Source organism: Myodes glareolus, chromosome 9 (genome assembly GCF_982192425.1).
Source record: "Myodes glareolus chromosome 9, mMyoGla1.1, whole genome shotgun sequence".
In the NCBI taxonomy this organism is placed as follows: Eukaryota; Metazoa; Chordata; class Mammalia; order Rodentia; family Cricetidae; genus Myodes; species Myodes glareolus.
The window spans coordinates 1,502,583-1,514,781 of NC_142034.1; the positions used below are offsets into that span (position 1 = coordinate 1,502,583).

A 12,199-nucleotide genomic window follows, 5' to 3' on the forward strand; every position below is an offset into this window, starting at 1 on the left:
AGGGAATCTGGTACCCTCACACAGACATGCATGCAGGCAAAACACTGATACACTTAAAATAAAAGTAAATGAATTATTTTAAAAAATAAAGATAGAGCCAGGTTATCTATCAGGAGGCAGTGGCAGGTGAATCTCTGAGAGTTTGAGGCCAGCCTGGTCTATAGAACAAGTTCCAGGACAGGCTCCAAAGCTTCACAGAGAAACTCTGTCCTGAAAAACCAAAATTAATTAATCAACTAGTTAATTAATTAATTTTAAAAATAAAGAGAAGGAAGTCTGATTTTTTTTAAATTAAATAAAAAGTTCAGGGTCATCCTCAACGATTTAGTGAGTTTGAGGTCAGCCTGGGCTGCAGGAGACCCTGTCCCCAAAATAAATAAATAATAAATAAATAAATAAATAAATAAATAAATGTAGAGCAAACAAAGGCAGAGTTACTGAGGTATTTTTTCTTTGGAGTTCCCCCACCCCCAACTCTCAAGAGTTCTTTCTCATTTTTTTCTTAAAAATCTCTCTGGAAAAAAAAAATAGGAGAATTGAGCCAGGCCAGGCGACACCAGCCTATAATAGAACAGTAAAAGAATCTCTCCTACGCTTTCTAGAGCCTCCCGCTGTTTCTCCACCTATCCGTACCCTTTCCCAAGCATGCCACACCCAGAGGTTGCTTGATACCCTAGCTGTGAACCCCAGGAGGAAAAGCACCCCCACCCCCTTCTCGCCCAGCCCCTCCCCCACACTTTCCTGACCAGGACGGACAGGTGCAGGTGCTTCGGAGGCAGGAGGTGGGTGTCCAGCATCCGTAGCCTAACTAATAGTCCTGACAAGGATCTTTGTAGCATGCTGGGGGTCAGAAGTCCCTCTAGAATGGGAACCAGCACGCAGGCTGCTATTCCAGGGCTCTGATCAAACCGTTTATTTATAGCGCTGGGGGGAGGGCTCCCCATACAGGCAGCGGAGAGGCTGATCTGCTGCAATGTCACTGTTAACACTGCCTCTGCAGACAGCCAGCACCTGCCTTGCGTCGCCGCAGAGGACAGAGGTCTCCCAGCTGCAGACCCCAGGGGCAGCTGGGCCCCTTGTGAGAGCCTAATGGGTAGCACCATGGAGCCCCCGGAGGGTGCATACCTGCACTTGGGCGCTGTGACCTCCCCGGTAGGTACAGCCCGAGTGCTGCAGCTGGCCTTCGGCTGTACTACCTTCAGTTTGGTTGCTCACCGAGGTGGTTTTGGGGGTGTCCAGGGCACTTTCTGCATGGCTGCTTGGGGCTTCTGTTTTGCCTTCTCCGTCCTGGTGGTAGCCTGTGAGTTCACGAAGCTCCACAGCTGCCTGCGCCTTTCCTGGGGCAACTTCACAGCAGCCTTTGCCATGTTGGCAACGCTGCTGTGCGCCACGGCTGCGGTCATCTACCCTTTGTACTTCACCCGACTGGAGTGCCCACCGGAGCCTGCCGGATGCATGGCCAGAAACTTCCGCCTGGCAGCCAGCGTCTTCGCAGGACTCCTCTTCCTGGCCTATGCTGCTGAAGTAGCCCTGACGCGGGCACGGCCAGGTCAGGTAGCCAGCTACATGGCTACCGTGTCCGGACTCCTTAAGATCGTCCAGGCCTTTGTAGCCTGCATCATCTTTGGGGCACTTGTTCACGACAGTCGCTATGAGCGCTACGTGGCCACACAGTGGTGCGTGGCTGTCTACAGCCTGTGCTTCATGGCCACAGTGGCTGTGGTGGCCCTGAGTGTGATGGGACACACAGGGGGCCTGGGATGCCCATTTGACCGCCTCGTGGTTGTGTACACCTTCCTGGCCGTGCTCCTATACCTCAGTGCCGCCGTCATCTGGCCCGTCTTCTGTTTTGACCCCAAGTACGGAGAGCCAGGACGGCCCCCCGACTGCCTCCGAGGCAGCTGCCCCTGGGACAGCCAGCTAGTGGTGGCTATTTTCACCTACGTCAACCTGCTCCTTTATATCGTCGACCTCGCCTACTCCCAGAGGATCCGTTTTGTACCGGCCTTGTAGCCTGACCCTCCATCGGGATCCTCTCTCTGTCTGAGAGTGCCTGAAGCTGGTCGAGGTGAACTAAGACAGGGGAGACAAGAGGGAGGTTGAGGGCTCAGGCAAGTCTGCCCTTGGACATCTTAGCAGCGCTAAGAGAGCCAAAGAGGAAGGATAGAGGAGCTGAAGGCCTTGAGCAGGGGCGAGGGATGGCTAATGGACTCTCGTTCTTCCTGTTTCTGTCTCCATCTCTTGTCTATTTCTCAGATTCCTGACTGTCCTTGGGTCTAGTGCTAGTTGAGGTACTTTTTGGAGCAGAGGCGATTGTATTTCATTTTGCAGATGGGAACAGTGAAGCTAGATGAACTTCAGAGGTGAGCCAGGATCAGTGTCTTGAGATAGCGCGTAGCTGGGGTGATATCAGTTAGAACTCGGGCAATTGCCTGAGGTGGAAATGGGTGAAAACCAAGCCAAGAACAGCAGCGTCCGACCATCGGAAGGAACGTTAGAGCTGAAAGCTCCTGCTTGTCTGAAGGGGAAATTTCTAGAACCCCGGGAGGAGTCTCCTTTGGGATGGTTGTGATCGTTTGTAGAGAAACGTGGCAATGGGGACGGACCTCACCTGTGTCCAGGAGTATCCCAGGGGCCTCAGCTTTTTTTTTTTAACAGAGAAAAGACTGTGCTGTGATTCTCAGGTGGCCTTATGTCAAAGGTCAACACCAGAATCACTGTGAAAAGAAGATGGTTTCACGACAGTGATGGAGCTTCTTCCCATACACCCAAGGCAGACTGTGGCCGAGAAGCTTCTGCAGTGCCTACCATGGCAGGTTGGCTTGGCTGGCTGCACTGACTCACAGTGAAGAACCATCTTGGGGTAGCCACTGGGTCATGGAGCCTGGTCATAGGCCCTCCACTCAAGCATCTTGTTAGCCAGTTGTTCCTGAACACCAAAACGTGCTGGCATCTTTCACTCTCGACTCAGTTTCTCCTATGGAAGAACCTGGACTGGATTAACCATAGGAAGCCCTTCAGTTCATTAACTGACTGTCCCCCAGGTCCTCCAAAAGGAAATAAAAGGTGAATGCTTGTTTACACCTTGCCTTCTACCTTTGCTGAGTATCCACACAGCCCACTCGAGTCTTAAGGGCTATGGGAGATTGCACCACTTAGGCAACCTTCTTGCTGCATGCTCTGAGAAAAGGTCTAAACCAGGTCACTGAGAGGTAGGGTGTGTCCTTGGGGGTTCCCTGGATCCTGGGATAAAGCCAAGGTGTGGTCTTATCTGGGCCTTCTGAAAAGGGGGCCGTTCAGGGTGACTCAGAAGACCAAATGCAATGAAGGAAGGTCAATGTTGTCTCATTCTCTTCATTCCTAGAGGCACCCAGAGCCCCATACTGAGGTCTTCAGGGCCCAGATCATAGAGACAGGGACTGCTGTGCTCTCTGGACGGTGGATCAGTTAGACTCTGGCCTATGAGCCAGGCCTTGTGTGGTCCTTTCTGGCTAGCTGGAGAAGGAACACTTGGATCAGCCAAAAACTGAGTTGGGACCAATGTCTTTTACTTGGATGGGCAAGCATAGGCAGCTTCTGGGCCTGCGGGTGCCCTGAATGATGAAAGCATCGAACATCAGAAGGTCACATCATGGGGAACAAAGCGATAAAGGAACATGCCAGCCATGTACATCCTGTCTAGAGGGGGACCCTCCTGCCTCTTTCTCTTTTCCTTTTTATTTATTATATTATACATGTATGATGTATGAAAGATGGGAGACACCACGGTGCGTGCGTGGAGGTGAGAAGAAAACTCTGTGGACTTAGTTCTTCTACCATACATGTGTTCGGGAAAACCAGCTCAGGTGGTCGAGTTGTTGGGCTTTCGAAGCAGCTTAGCAACTGCCTCTCTTGTTTTCCTTTTTCCCTTTTCCCTTCAGACAGGGTTTCAGTGTAGTCCAGGCTGGCCTGACACTGGACATCCTCCTGCCTCCCTTCCCTAGTGCTGGGATTACAGGTATGCGATACCTCACCAAGTTTGACTGGTTTTTCTTGGGGGAGGGGCCCCCGTGTCATTCTTTCAGTAGCTAAATTCTGAAACATGGCATCTGTCTCTAATTCCCCAGAGTTCTTGCTGTCCAGCAGCCTTCTGTTCCCAGAATCACATCCAACCTAAATTTCAGAGTCCCGGGGAGAAGGCAGAGGAGAACAGGGCTAAGACCGGCCTTGCACACGTCTTTAATCCCAGCACTTGGGAGGCAGAGGCAGGTGGATCTCTGAGTTCGAGGCCAGCCTGGTCTACAGAGCGAGTCCTCTAGACTACAGAAGTGTCTTTCTTTGGCTTTAGGGGTGTTGCTTATCATCATTTGGAGGAAGGCATCATTTAAATTTTTTAGTTTATATTATGTGTATAACTGTTTTGCACACATATATGTACACTCTTGCATACCTGGTGACTGAGGAATTCAGAGGAAAAGGACATCTGGATAGTGTTAGTTGCCATATGGACGCTGGGAACACAATCCAGATCCTCTGCAAGGGCAACGAATGTTCTTTTTATGTTTGTTTGTTTGTTGTTTTTGTTGTTATTGTTGTTTTTCAAGACAGGGTTTCTCTGTAGCTTTGGAGCCTATTCTAGAACTTGCTCTGTAGACCAGGCTGGCCTTGAACTCGCCTGCCTCTGCCCCCTGAGTGCTAGGATTGAAGGCAGCGTGGGCCACCACCACCGGGCGCAACAAATGCTTTTAAGTGCTGAGCCATCTCTCCAACCCTGGAAAGTCTGAAACACGGAGCTGAGTGTGGAAAACCGAACTTCTAGGCTTTGTGCATAGGTTTGAGCTGTCAACTTGGCATAGTTGTTCCAGCCTTTTCTTAGAGGGTGAGTACCAAACTGGCCGTCCAGACCTTACCACGGAGTAGTCTCCTAGTTTGGTTGGTGGTCATTATGAACAACGAGAAGGGACGAAAATCCAAACCTTGCAGGCTAGAGACTGTCTAATGATCTTGAAATTACTTTCTAAAGCAGTTTGTCTTTATCTAAGGCAACAAACACAACAGAAAAAACAAAATAAGCAATGTCTAATGAGGGTGGGGGTGATGGGCACCATACTTTAGTATGATGGGTCATGCGTACTTTGGTAGAGTTTGGGGAACCCCAGACTGCTATACACCTTTGAGACCAGCAGATGGACCCTGAGCACCTCTGGGGGTTGTGGATGCCCAGAGCACAATATCCCTAAAACCCGTGTCTGGGCAACTGGGGCACTGTAGGGTGGAGGAGGTTCGGGAAGTAATGGTCCTGTGGCTGCAGCAGACTCCTAGCTTTCAAATGAACGCTTGCAGATAAAGGAGGGGATCCGTGTCTTTTGGGGTACTGATCTGTATTCGCAACTACAACCCACTTCACGGAGGGAGCAGAGAGGCGTGTCTGTCCTGGCCCTGTGGATGGTGGATGATGCAATGCACAAGGCTCCAGTTGCAGCTCTGGATTGGCTAGCTCCCGGAGGCCACACCGCGCATTGGCTGAAATGGAGGGAGGGCGGGGCTGGTGGGCGTGGGTGCCGCGTGGCAGACACAGAGGACTAGGTACTCGCTGGTGTAGCTTAGCTCAGGTAGCCACGCCGGGGGTAGTGGGATTTCGGGCTCCGGCGATGGGACTTCTATAATGAAGGCTTCGGGGATAGGGCTTCTGGGACCCAAGCTGGAAGCGGACTGGAGATTTGGATGTTGAGGGTACTCTTGATTCCGGGGCCCTTCCCTACAATCTGTCGCTTCGTTTACAGCTCCCTGAGCCCTTTTCAGAGGGGTCAGAACCTTCAGCTGCAGGCCAGGCATCCTGACTCTGGGCAGCAGGTGGTTGTGTTACGGGGTGTGGGGGAATTGGGACAACTTCTTAGCCAGGGCAGCCGAGGAACAACAAAAAACTAGGTAGGAGGATATGGGGGTGGGGGAGCAGGAGCGGCCAGATCTGGTTCTGCCCACCCAACTTCTTACTTCTCATCCAGTTTGCAGCTGCCCTGCAGGGTCGGAGCTAGCTGTGAAGGCTGTGGGTACTGGACCTCCGGACATGAGCGTGGGTTTCATCGGGGCAGGGCAACTGGCTTTTGCCCTAGCCAAGGGCTTCACAGCAGCAGGTAGATTCTTCTGGGGCCAGGGAGGGTGCTAACGTGGAGTGTCTGGGTTAGTGGCCTCTGTCTTTTGGGAAATGGCAGGCGCCATATATTTGGGGTTGCTGTACTAACGGGGGTGAGGAGTGTTTCTCTGCTGTCTCCTTTCTAGTGATGCAGTGCAGAGAGGCTAGAACCAGCCTCGAAAGAGGAATTCTGTCCCTTACAGGTATTCTGGGTGCTCACAAGATAATGGCCAGCTCCCCGGACATGGACCAGTCTACGGTCTCTGCCCTCCGGGTAGGTGCCAGGTGGACGCAGATAGGAAGTCTGACTCTCTTAGGGTTAGGGTCTAGGGTTAAGGGTGAGGGCCAGAGCGGGGAGCAGCTGTACTGTAGACCTTCCCCACTGGAAGCAAACCTGCCATAAGGAATCTCCAGGTGCTGCCTCCCTGCCCTGTCGTGAATGCAGCTGTTAGAAGACGGTGTTAGTCTGGAATGGGATTGCCTAGGTAGGGGTTAAAGGAGCCCTGCAGATGGCCAGGCAGCCCTGAGACCAGATGATGGACTAGAGGTGGTGGTGAGTACAGTTTCTGTTTGCTATACCCAAAGATGTGGGGGGTCAGGCTCCTGACTTGAGACCCCCATTTGCCTCTGGAAGGCAGGCAGCTGCAGAGACCGCAGCCATTATAGATAGCCTCAGGTAGAATGGGCTGAGCTGTGGTTTAGAAGGCTGTGGTGTCCCTTTTTGACTTCAAAGGGGAACATTCCAGAGCCTAGTGCTTTTTCCATTTCTGGGTAAGGACAGCTGAGTGGGTTTTGACCCCTAACCCAGCTGGCACCACAGCCCAGCAGCCTTTGGGCTTCTCTACGCTCATGGCTCTCAGCTTTGTGGGCAGACAGCCCCTGAGGCAAGCTGAGTCCCCTTGCATTCCTGCAGAGGATAGGGGTGAACCTGACATCCCACAACAAAGAGACAGTGCACCACAGTGATGTGCTCTTCCTGGCGGTGAAGCCACACATCATCCCCTTCATCCTGGACGAAATTGGTGCTAACATCGAGGACAGGCACATTGTGGTGTCCTGTGCGGCAGGTGTCACCATCAACTCCATTGAAAAGGTGGGTGCCATCGACCGGCTCCATCGGGCTTTGGGGAGGGGTGTGGAACATGTGGTCCGGGGCTCTGCTCTGTGGGTCTGACTTTTTTTTACCTGCGCACAGGGCATAGCAGCCCAGCCCACAGCAAGACCTCGGGAAATGTTCAGCTGGGGAAGCAGGTCTACACTCGCTTCCATGCCTGGGGTGAGCGCAGATAGTCAAGGCCAGAGTAAGAGAGCTGGTTTCTCTTCCAGAAGCTGACAGCGTTCCAGCCAGCTCCCAAAGTCATCCGCTGTATGACCAACACCCCAGTGGTGGTGAGGGAGGGCGTCACTGTGTACGCCACAGGCACTCACGCTCAGGTGGAGGACGGCAGGCTCGTGGAGCAGCTCATGAGCAGTGTGGGCTTCTGTACCGAGGTGGAGGAAGATCTCATCGACGCTGTCACCGGGCTCAGTGGCAGTGGCCCTGCCTATGTGAGAATTGGACTGGTGGGGGGTGGTCAGGGCTGTGGGCGGTTCCCAGGGACTCTGCGCACCTCTGTGTCTGCTGAGCCCTGTTCTGGGTCCCAGAGAAGAGGAAGGACAGTGGCTGAGAATGCATCTCCCCACAGGCTTTCACGGCCCTGGATGCTCTTGCTGACGGTGGTGTGAAAATGGGGCTTCCAAGGCGCCTGGCTGTCCGCCTGGGGGCCCAGGCCCTCCTGGTCAGTGTTTTGAAATTCTTATGGGAGCTGTTTCTTACTAAATCCAAAATTGGTGTCCTGGGGACATATGAGTGGGGAGTTAGCAAGTGCTTTGGTGGCTGAGGGCTATACTCTGTAGAAGCAGGTAATTAGGGGCCTGGCTGCCATCGCCCCTCTTTCTTGTCACAGGGGGCAGCTAAGATGCTTCTAGACTCAGAACAGCATCCAGGCCAGCTCAAGGACAATGTCTGCTCTCCCGGTGGGGCCACCATCCATGCTTTGCACGTCCTGGAGAGCGGGGGCTTCCGCTCCCTGCTTATCAATGCTGTGGAGGCCTCCTGCATCCGCACACGGTAGGTCCTGCTATCACCCCCTCCCCAGCCACCTCCTCCATACACCAGAATCCTGGCTTCAGAGGTTTCAGTGGAGTTATTCACTTAACCAATACTACTGAGCCCTGTCCTGGTCCTGAGCAGGATTTTTGGAAGTTTCAAGGTTTCTTGGGTCACAAAAAGCAATGCCTCTAGCTCTCTTCCATTGTTCTGTGAGGAAGGGGTCTGTAGACCTCTGGCCCTGCAATACAACCTCCATTCAGTTTTGCTGTCATAGCGAAGGAGCTAGGCTAGAAGGGTGGCTGGGAAGGTTAGGTGGCTTTTCCCAGGTTAAGTGAGTTAGCTAAGCTGGCCGCATGCTGGTTGGTGAGAGCTGAATGAAACATGCCTGGGTTTCCTCAGTTGGCGTGAGGCAGAACCGAAGCTGGGAACCACAGTCCCAGGTTCATGTCTACAGGGCAAGCCAGCAGTGCCTTCCCGGCCAGTTTCTACCTTCCAGCACAAATGCCTAGAGAAGTCTGAGTTGCTACAGCAAGGCTTGGACGTGGGACCTAGCCACCTAGCCACGGCCCATCGAGAAACCAGGAGAAACAAGATCCTGCCCCAAGTTGGGCAGTGAAAGTTTAAGGCTAGGAGTGCTGAGTGATCTTGATGGCTGATGTTGTAGCCAGGGTGACCGAGTCACTGAATGGTGTGAGACGTGACCATGTAGCTGTATAACAGATGGGGGGTTGCAGGTGTAAAAGGCCCAGGGATGGGGTCCCACTGGGCACTGCCCACCATAGATGCTGCTGCACCATCCTTTCTGAGAAAGGCAGACCCAGTGTCTCATTGCTTTTCCAGGGAGCTGCAGACCATGGCTGACCAGGAAACTGTCTCCCCTGCTGCCATCAAAAAGACTGTACTGGACAAGGTGAAGCTGGAATCCTCTGCTGGGGCCTCTCTGTCTTCTTCTGGCCATATTAAGCCACTGCCCTTCAGCCAGGCCCCAGCAGGCAAGGAATGATTCACCTGCCCATATTCCTCCAGTCTCTACTTTCTCTTTCTTTTCTTTGTTTTTTGAAACGGTTTCTCTGTGTAGCCCTGGCTTAGAACTCTCTCTGTAGACCAGGCTGGGCTAGGATTCACAGTTTTTTTTTTTGTTTGTCTGTTTGTTGCTGTTATTTAAGTGGGGTTTTGCCATGTAGTCCATGTTAGCTTTGAATTCTCCATCCTCCACTCTAGTTTCCCAAGTTCTGGGATTATGGATGAATGTCAACATGCCAGGCTCCTTTTTCTTTTAAGATAGTGGCTTGATGCATTGCCTAGACAAGACTCAGACTTCTGGGCTTGAATCAATGCTCCCGTGTCAACCTGGGCTCAGAGCACGTTCCCGTGTCAGCCCCTCCGGGCAGATCACTGGGCTGACTCACGTCTTCACTTTCTTCTCTTTTTGCTTAAAGGTTCTGCTCTGGGGCTCTCTAGCTCAAAACCACACAGAATATCCCCAGAGCAGGTGGTTGTTCACAGCCAGGTCAGCCCAAGGATCCTAGGAAGCAGAACATCACTGGGGACCTCCCCCTCTTCAGCTTCTTCTGGAGCTTAGTTAGGTCTATGGGGTCTTCACACTCCCTTGCCCATACCTCCTTCTAGGGACATCACCCTCTACCAAGGATCCAAATAGGCAAAGGGAAAGAAATTTCTCAGGTAGCTGATGAGGCATTAGCTTGTTCCCGAACTAACTCACCAAATACTGTTACTTCTCTTCCTATACTTTCAGTTGAATAAAAAAAAAAATTTCCGAACACTCCCATTTACCTGTTTGTCACCTGTGGAGCGAGGCTTACCTAGACAGCGGGGTGTAATACTGACAGAGGAGACAGTAACACAGGTCCCATAAAGCTGGCTACGGCCAGACTGAAGGCCAGACTCCCATAGGGCAGAGGGCTACAGAGCTTCAATGCCTCTGTCATGACAAACCTGCCTGAAAGCTGGTACCACGGCAGGGCTTGGTGCACTGACTTGGCGAGGGGCATCAACCTCTTCAGTCCCCACTCCTTAGCCTTCCAGGGAGAGATGTCTTTGCTGGTGGATTCAGGCTGTGCAAGGCCAAGTTCCTGGCGAAGAGGAAACCTTTGAGGGAAGTATCATAATTCTCCAGATGGACAGGATCAGGGTGACATGCACACATATGTACAGAAATGGTAAGGAGCCTCTGCCTCCTGAGTGCTGGGATGAGAAACACATGCTGAAGCACGTGGGAGGCAGAGGCAGGAGGATGTCTGTGAGTCTGAGGCCAGTCTGGTCTACAGAGCGAGTTCCAGGACAGCCAGGGCTACACAGAGAAACCCTGTCTTGAAAATAAAATAACAACAACAACAACAACAGAAATCTGTTGTTGCTACGACTCCAAAAGCTGGTATATGAGGGCTGTGTGTAGCCTTGACTACGCCACAGGGAGAGGAGACAGTCTAAGTATTTTCATACAAGATTAACGTTTGAATTGGTGAACAAACAAGTAAACAACAGCACATCAAAATTAGTAGACTTTTGGCTGAGTGGTGGTGGTGCACGCCTTTAATCCCAGCATTCAGGAGGTAGAGACAGGCAGATCTAGGTGAGTTCGAGGACAGCTGGGTCTACAGAGCAAATTCCAGGACAGATAGGGCCACAACAGAGAAACCCTGTCTTGGAAAAACCAAAAATAAATAAAATTATAATAAAATAAATTAGTAGACTTTGATGAAAAGAACATCATTTTAGGGCTAGAGAGATGACTCAGCAGATGAGAGGACACCTGGGTCACCTCCTGGAGTGTCCTTTTCTCTACAAGTCCCAAAGAATCACACAGAGCTCTGTATCAATTATAAACTGGTTGGCCCAGTATCTCAGGCTCTTCTTACTACCTAGCCCATAATTCTTGTCTATATTGGTCACGTGGCTTGGTACCTTTGTCAGCAAGGCAGTCACATCTTGCTTCCTCTGCAGCTGGGTCACGACTGCAGACTGAATCTTCCCTCTTCCCAGAATTCTCATTGCCACACCCCACCTCTACTTCTTACCTGGCTACTGGCCAACCAGCATTTTATTAAAAATAATACAAGTGACAGAATAAAAGACCATTGTCCCACAGCACTCCCCCCCCCCTTTTTAAGGAACAAGAACTCTGAATCTAATGTCCTTTGTTTAGCTTTTCTCCTGACCATTATCCATAACAACTTGTAACCAACATTCTAAACAAAGGAAAATATCCATAGTCCATTTTTGGGGAATGTGGGCGTAGTTTTCCAGGGTACTTACAGCTGATTGGGGGCTCTTGATGCTTTGTTTTTCTCCCAAGCCTACATGTATTTTTAAACACACAGTAAACCATTTAGAGGTTTTCTTCGTCTTTGAATCTATTTTTACTGTATATCTCTCTCTTTTTCTGACCACATGAGTCTTTAATTTGCTAAGCAATATGGCTAGGATAAAAGCCGTGGTTTTGATGGCTGGATCCAGCTCATTCTTTAGCTTTCTGAGATTCCAGCCTCCTCGCAGAGGTACCAGCCTGAGTCATGTTTATTGCCACAACTCTATGGTGTGTTAAGGTCCCTGCCACCACAAAAAAGCATGTGGTCAGCTTTTCCTCAACACCATTTAAGTGTTTTGTGGCAGGAGCTCTTAAAAGAACTGCAGGGTTTTGCAGCTAATGCTGAGTCAAGAAGCCTCTCTTAAATAAGAGTGCTTGCCTCTAGCAAGCAGAGCCCACCTGAGAAAGTGTTGTCATCAGTAAGCCATGCTTTACTCTATTCTTTCCGTTTGTTTGTTTGTTTTTCGAGACAGGGTTTCTCTGTAGCTTTTGTTTTTTTAAATTTATTTATTTATTTTATCATGTATACAATATTCTGTCTGTGTGTATATCTGCAGGCCAGAAGAGGGCACCAGACCTCATTACAGATGGTTGTGAGCCACCATGTGGTTGCCGGGAATTGAACTCAGGACCTTTGGAAGAGCAGGCAATGCTCTTAACTACTGAG

The 12,199-nt window shown here is 51.0% G+C and overlaps 2 protein-coding genes across 7 annotated transcripts; both read left to right on the plus strand.

Annotated features, from left to right (window-relative positions):
* The first annotated feature begins 649 nt into the window (after positions 1-649).
* Myadml2 (myeloid associated differentiation marker like 2) lies at positions 650-3,081 on the plus strand. The gene has a single exon (XM_048429439.3). The coding sequence runs from the start codon at positions 1,090-1,092 to the stop codon at positions 2,011-2,013; it is 924 nt and encodes a 307-aa protein (XP_048285396.1). The 5' UTR covers positions 650-1,089; the 3' UTR covers positions 2,014-3,081.
* A 2,438-nt stretch (positions 3,082-5,519) lies between these two features.
* Pycr1 (pyrroline-5-carboxylate reductase 1) lies at positions 5,520-9,987 on the plus strand. 6 transcript variants are annotated; one of them, XM_048429402.3, is made up of 8 exons: positions 5,520-5,565; positions 5,985-6,113; positions 6,316-6,386; positions 7,026-7,205; positions 7,442-7,660; positions 7,798-7,890; positions 8,059-8,222; positions 9,045-9,987. In XM_048429402.3, exons 2-8 carry the CDS (start codon positions 6,047-6,049, stop codon positions 9,205-9,207), a joined length of 957 nt encoding a protein of 318 aa, XP_048285359.1. In that variant the 5' UTR covers positions 5,520-5,565; positions 5,985-6,046; the 3' UTR covers positions 9,208-9,987. The 6 variants fall into 6 exon arrangements, with proteins under 6 accessions (XP_048285359.1, XP_048285362.1, XP_048285358.1 ...); XM_048429405.3 differs by having other exon boundaries at positions 5,522-5,591; positions 7,439-7,660; XM_048429401.3 differs by having other exon boundaries at positions 5,523-5,565; positions 7,439-7,660.
* The last annotated feature ends 2,212 nt before the right edge of the window (positions 9,988-12,199 follow it).

Bases quoted from the DNA above. Each gene is read 5' to 3' on its own strand.
- Myadml2 (XM_048429439.3), top strand. From the start codon at position 1,090: ATGGGTAGCACCATGGAGCCCCCGGAGGGTGCATACCTGCACTTGGGC.
- Pycr1 (XM_048429405.3), top strand. From the start codon at position 6,047: ATGAGCGTGGGTTTCATCGGGGCAGGGCAACTGGCTTTTGCCCTAGCC. The intron at 6,114-6,315 runs GTAGATTCTTCT...TGTCCCTTACAG, and splicing joins CAAGGGCTTCACAGCAGCAG to GTATTCTGGGTGCTCACAAG. The intron at 8,223-9,044 runs GTAGGTCCTGCT...TTGCTTTTCCAG, and splicing joins GCCTCCTGCATCCGCACACG to GGAGCTGCAGACCATGGCTG.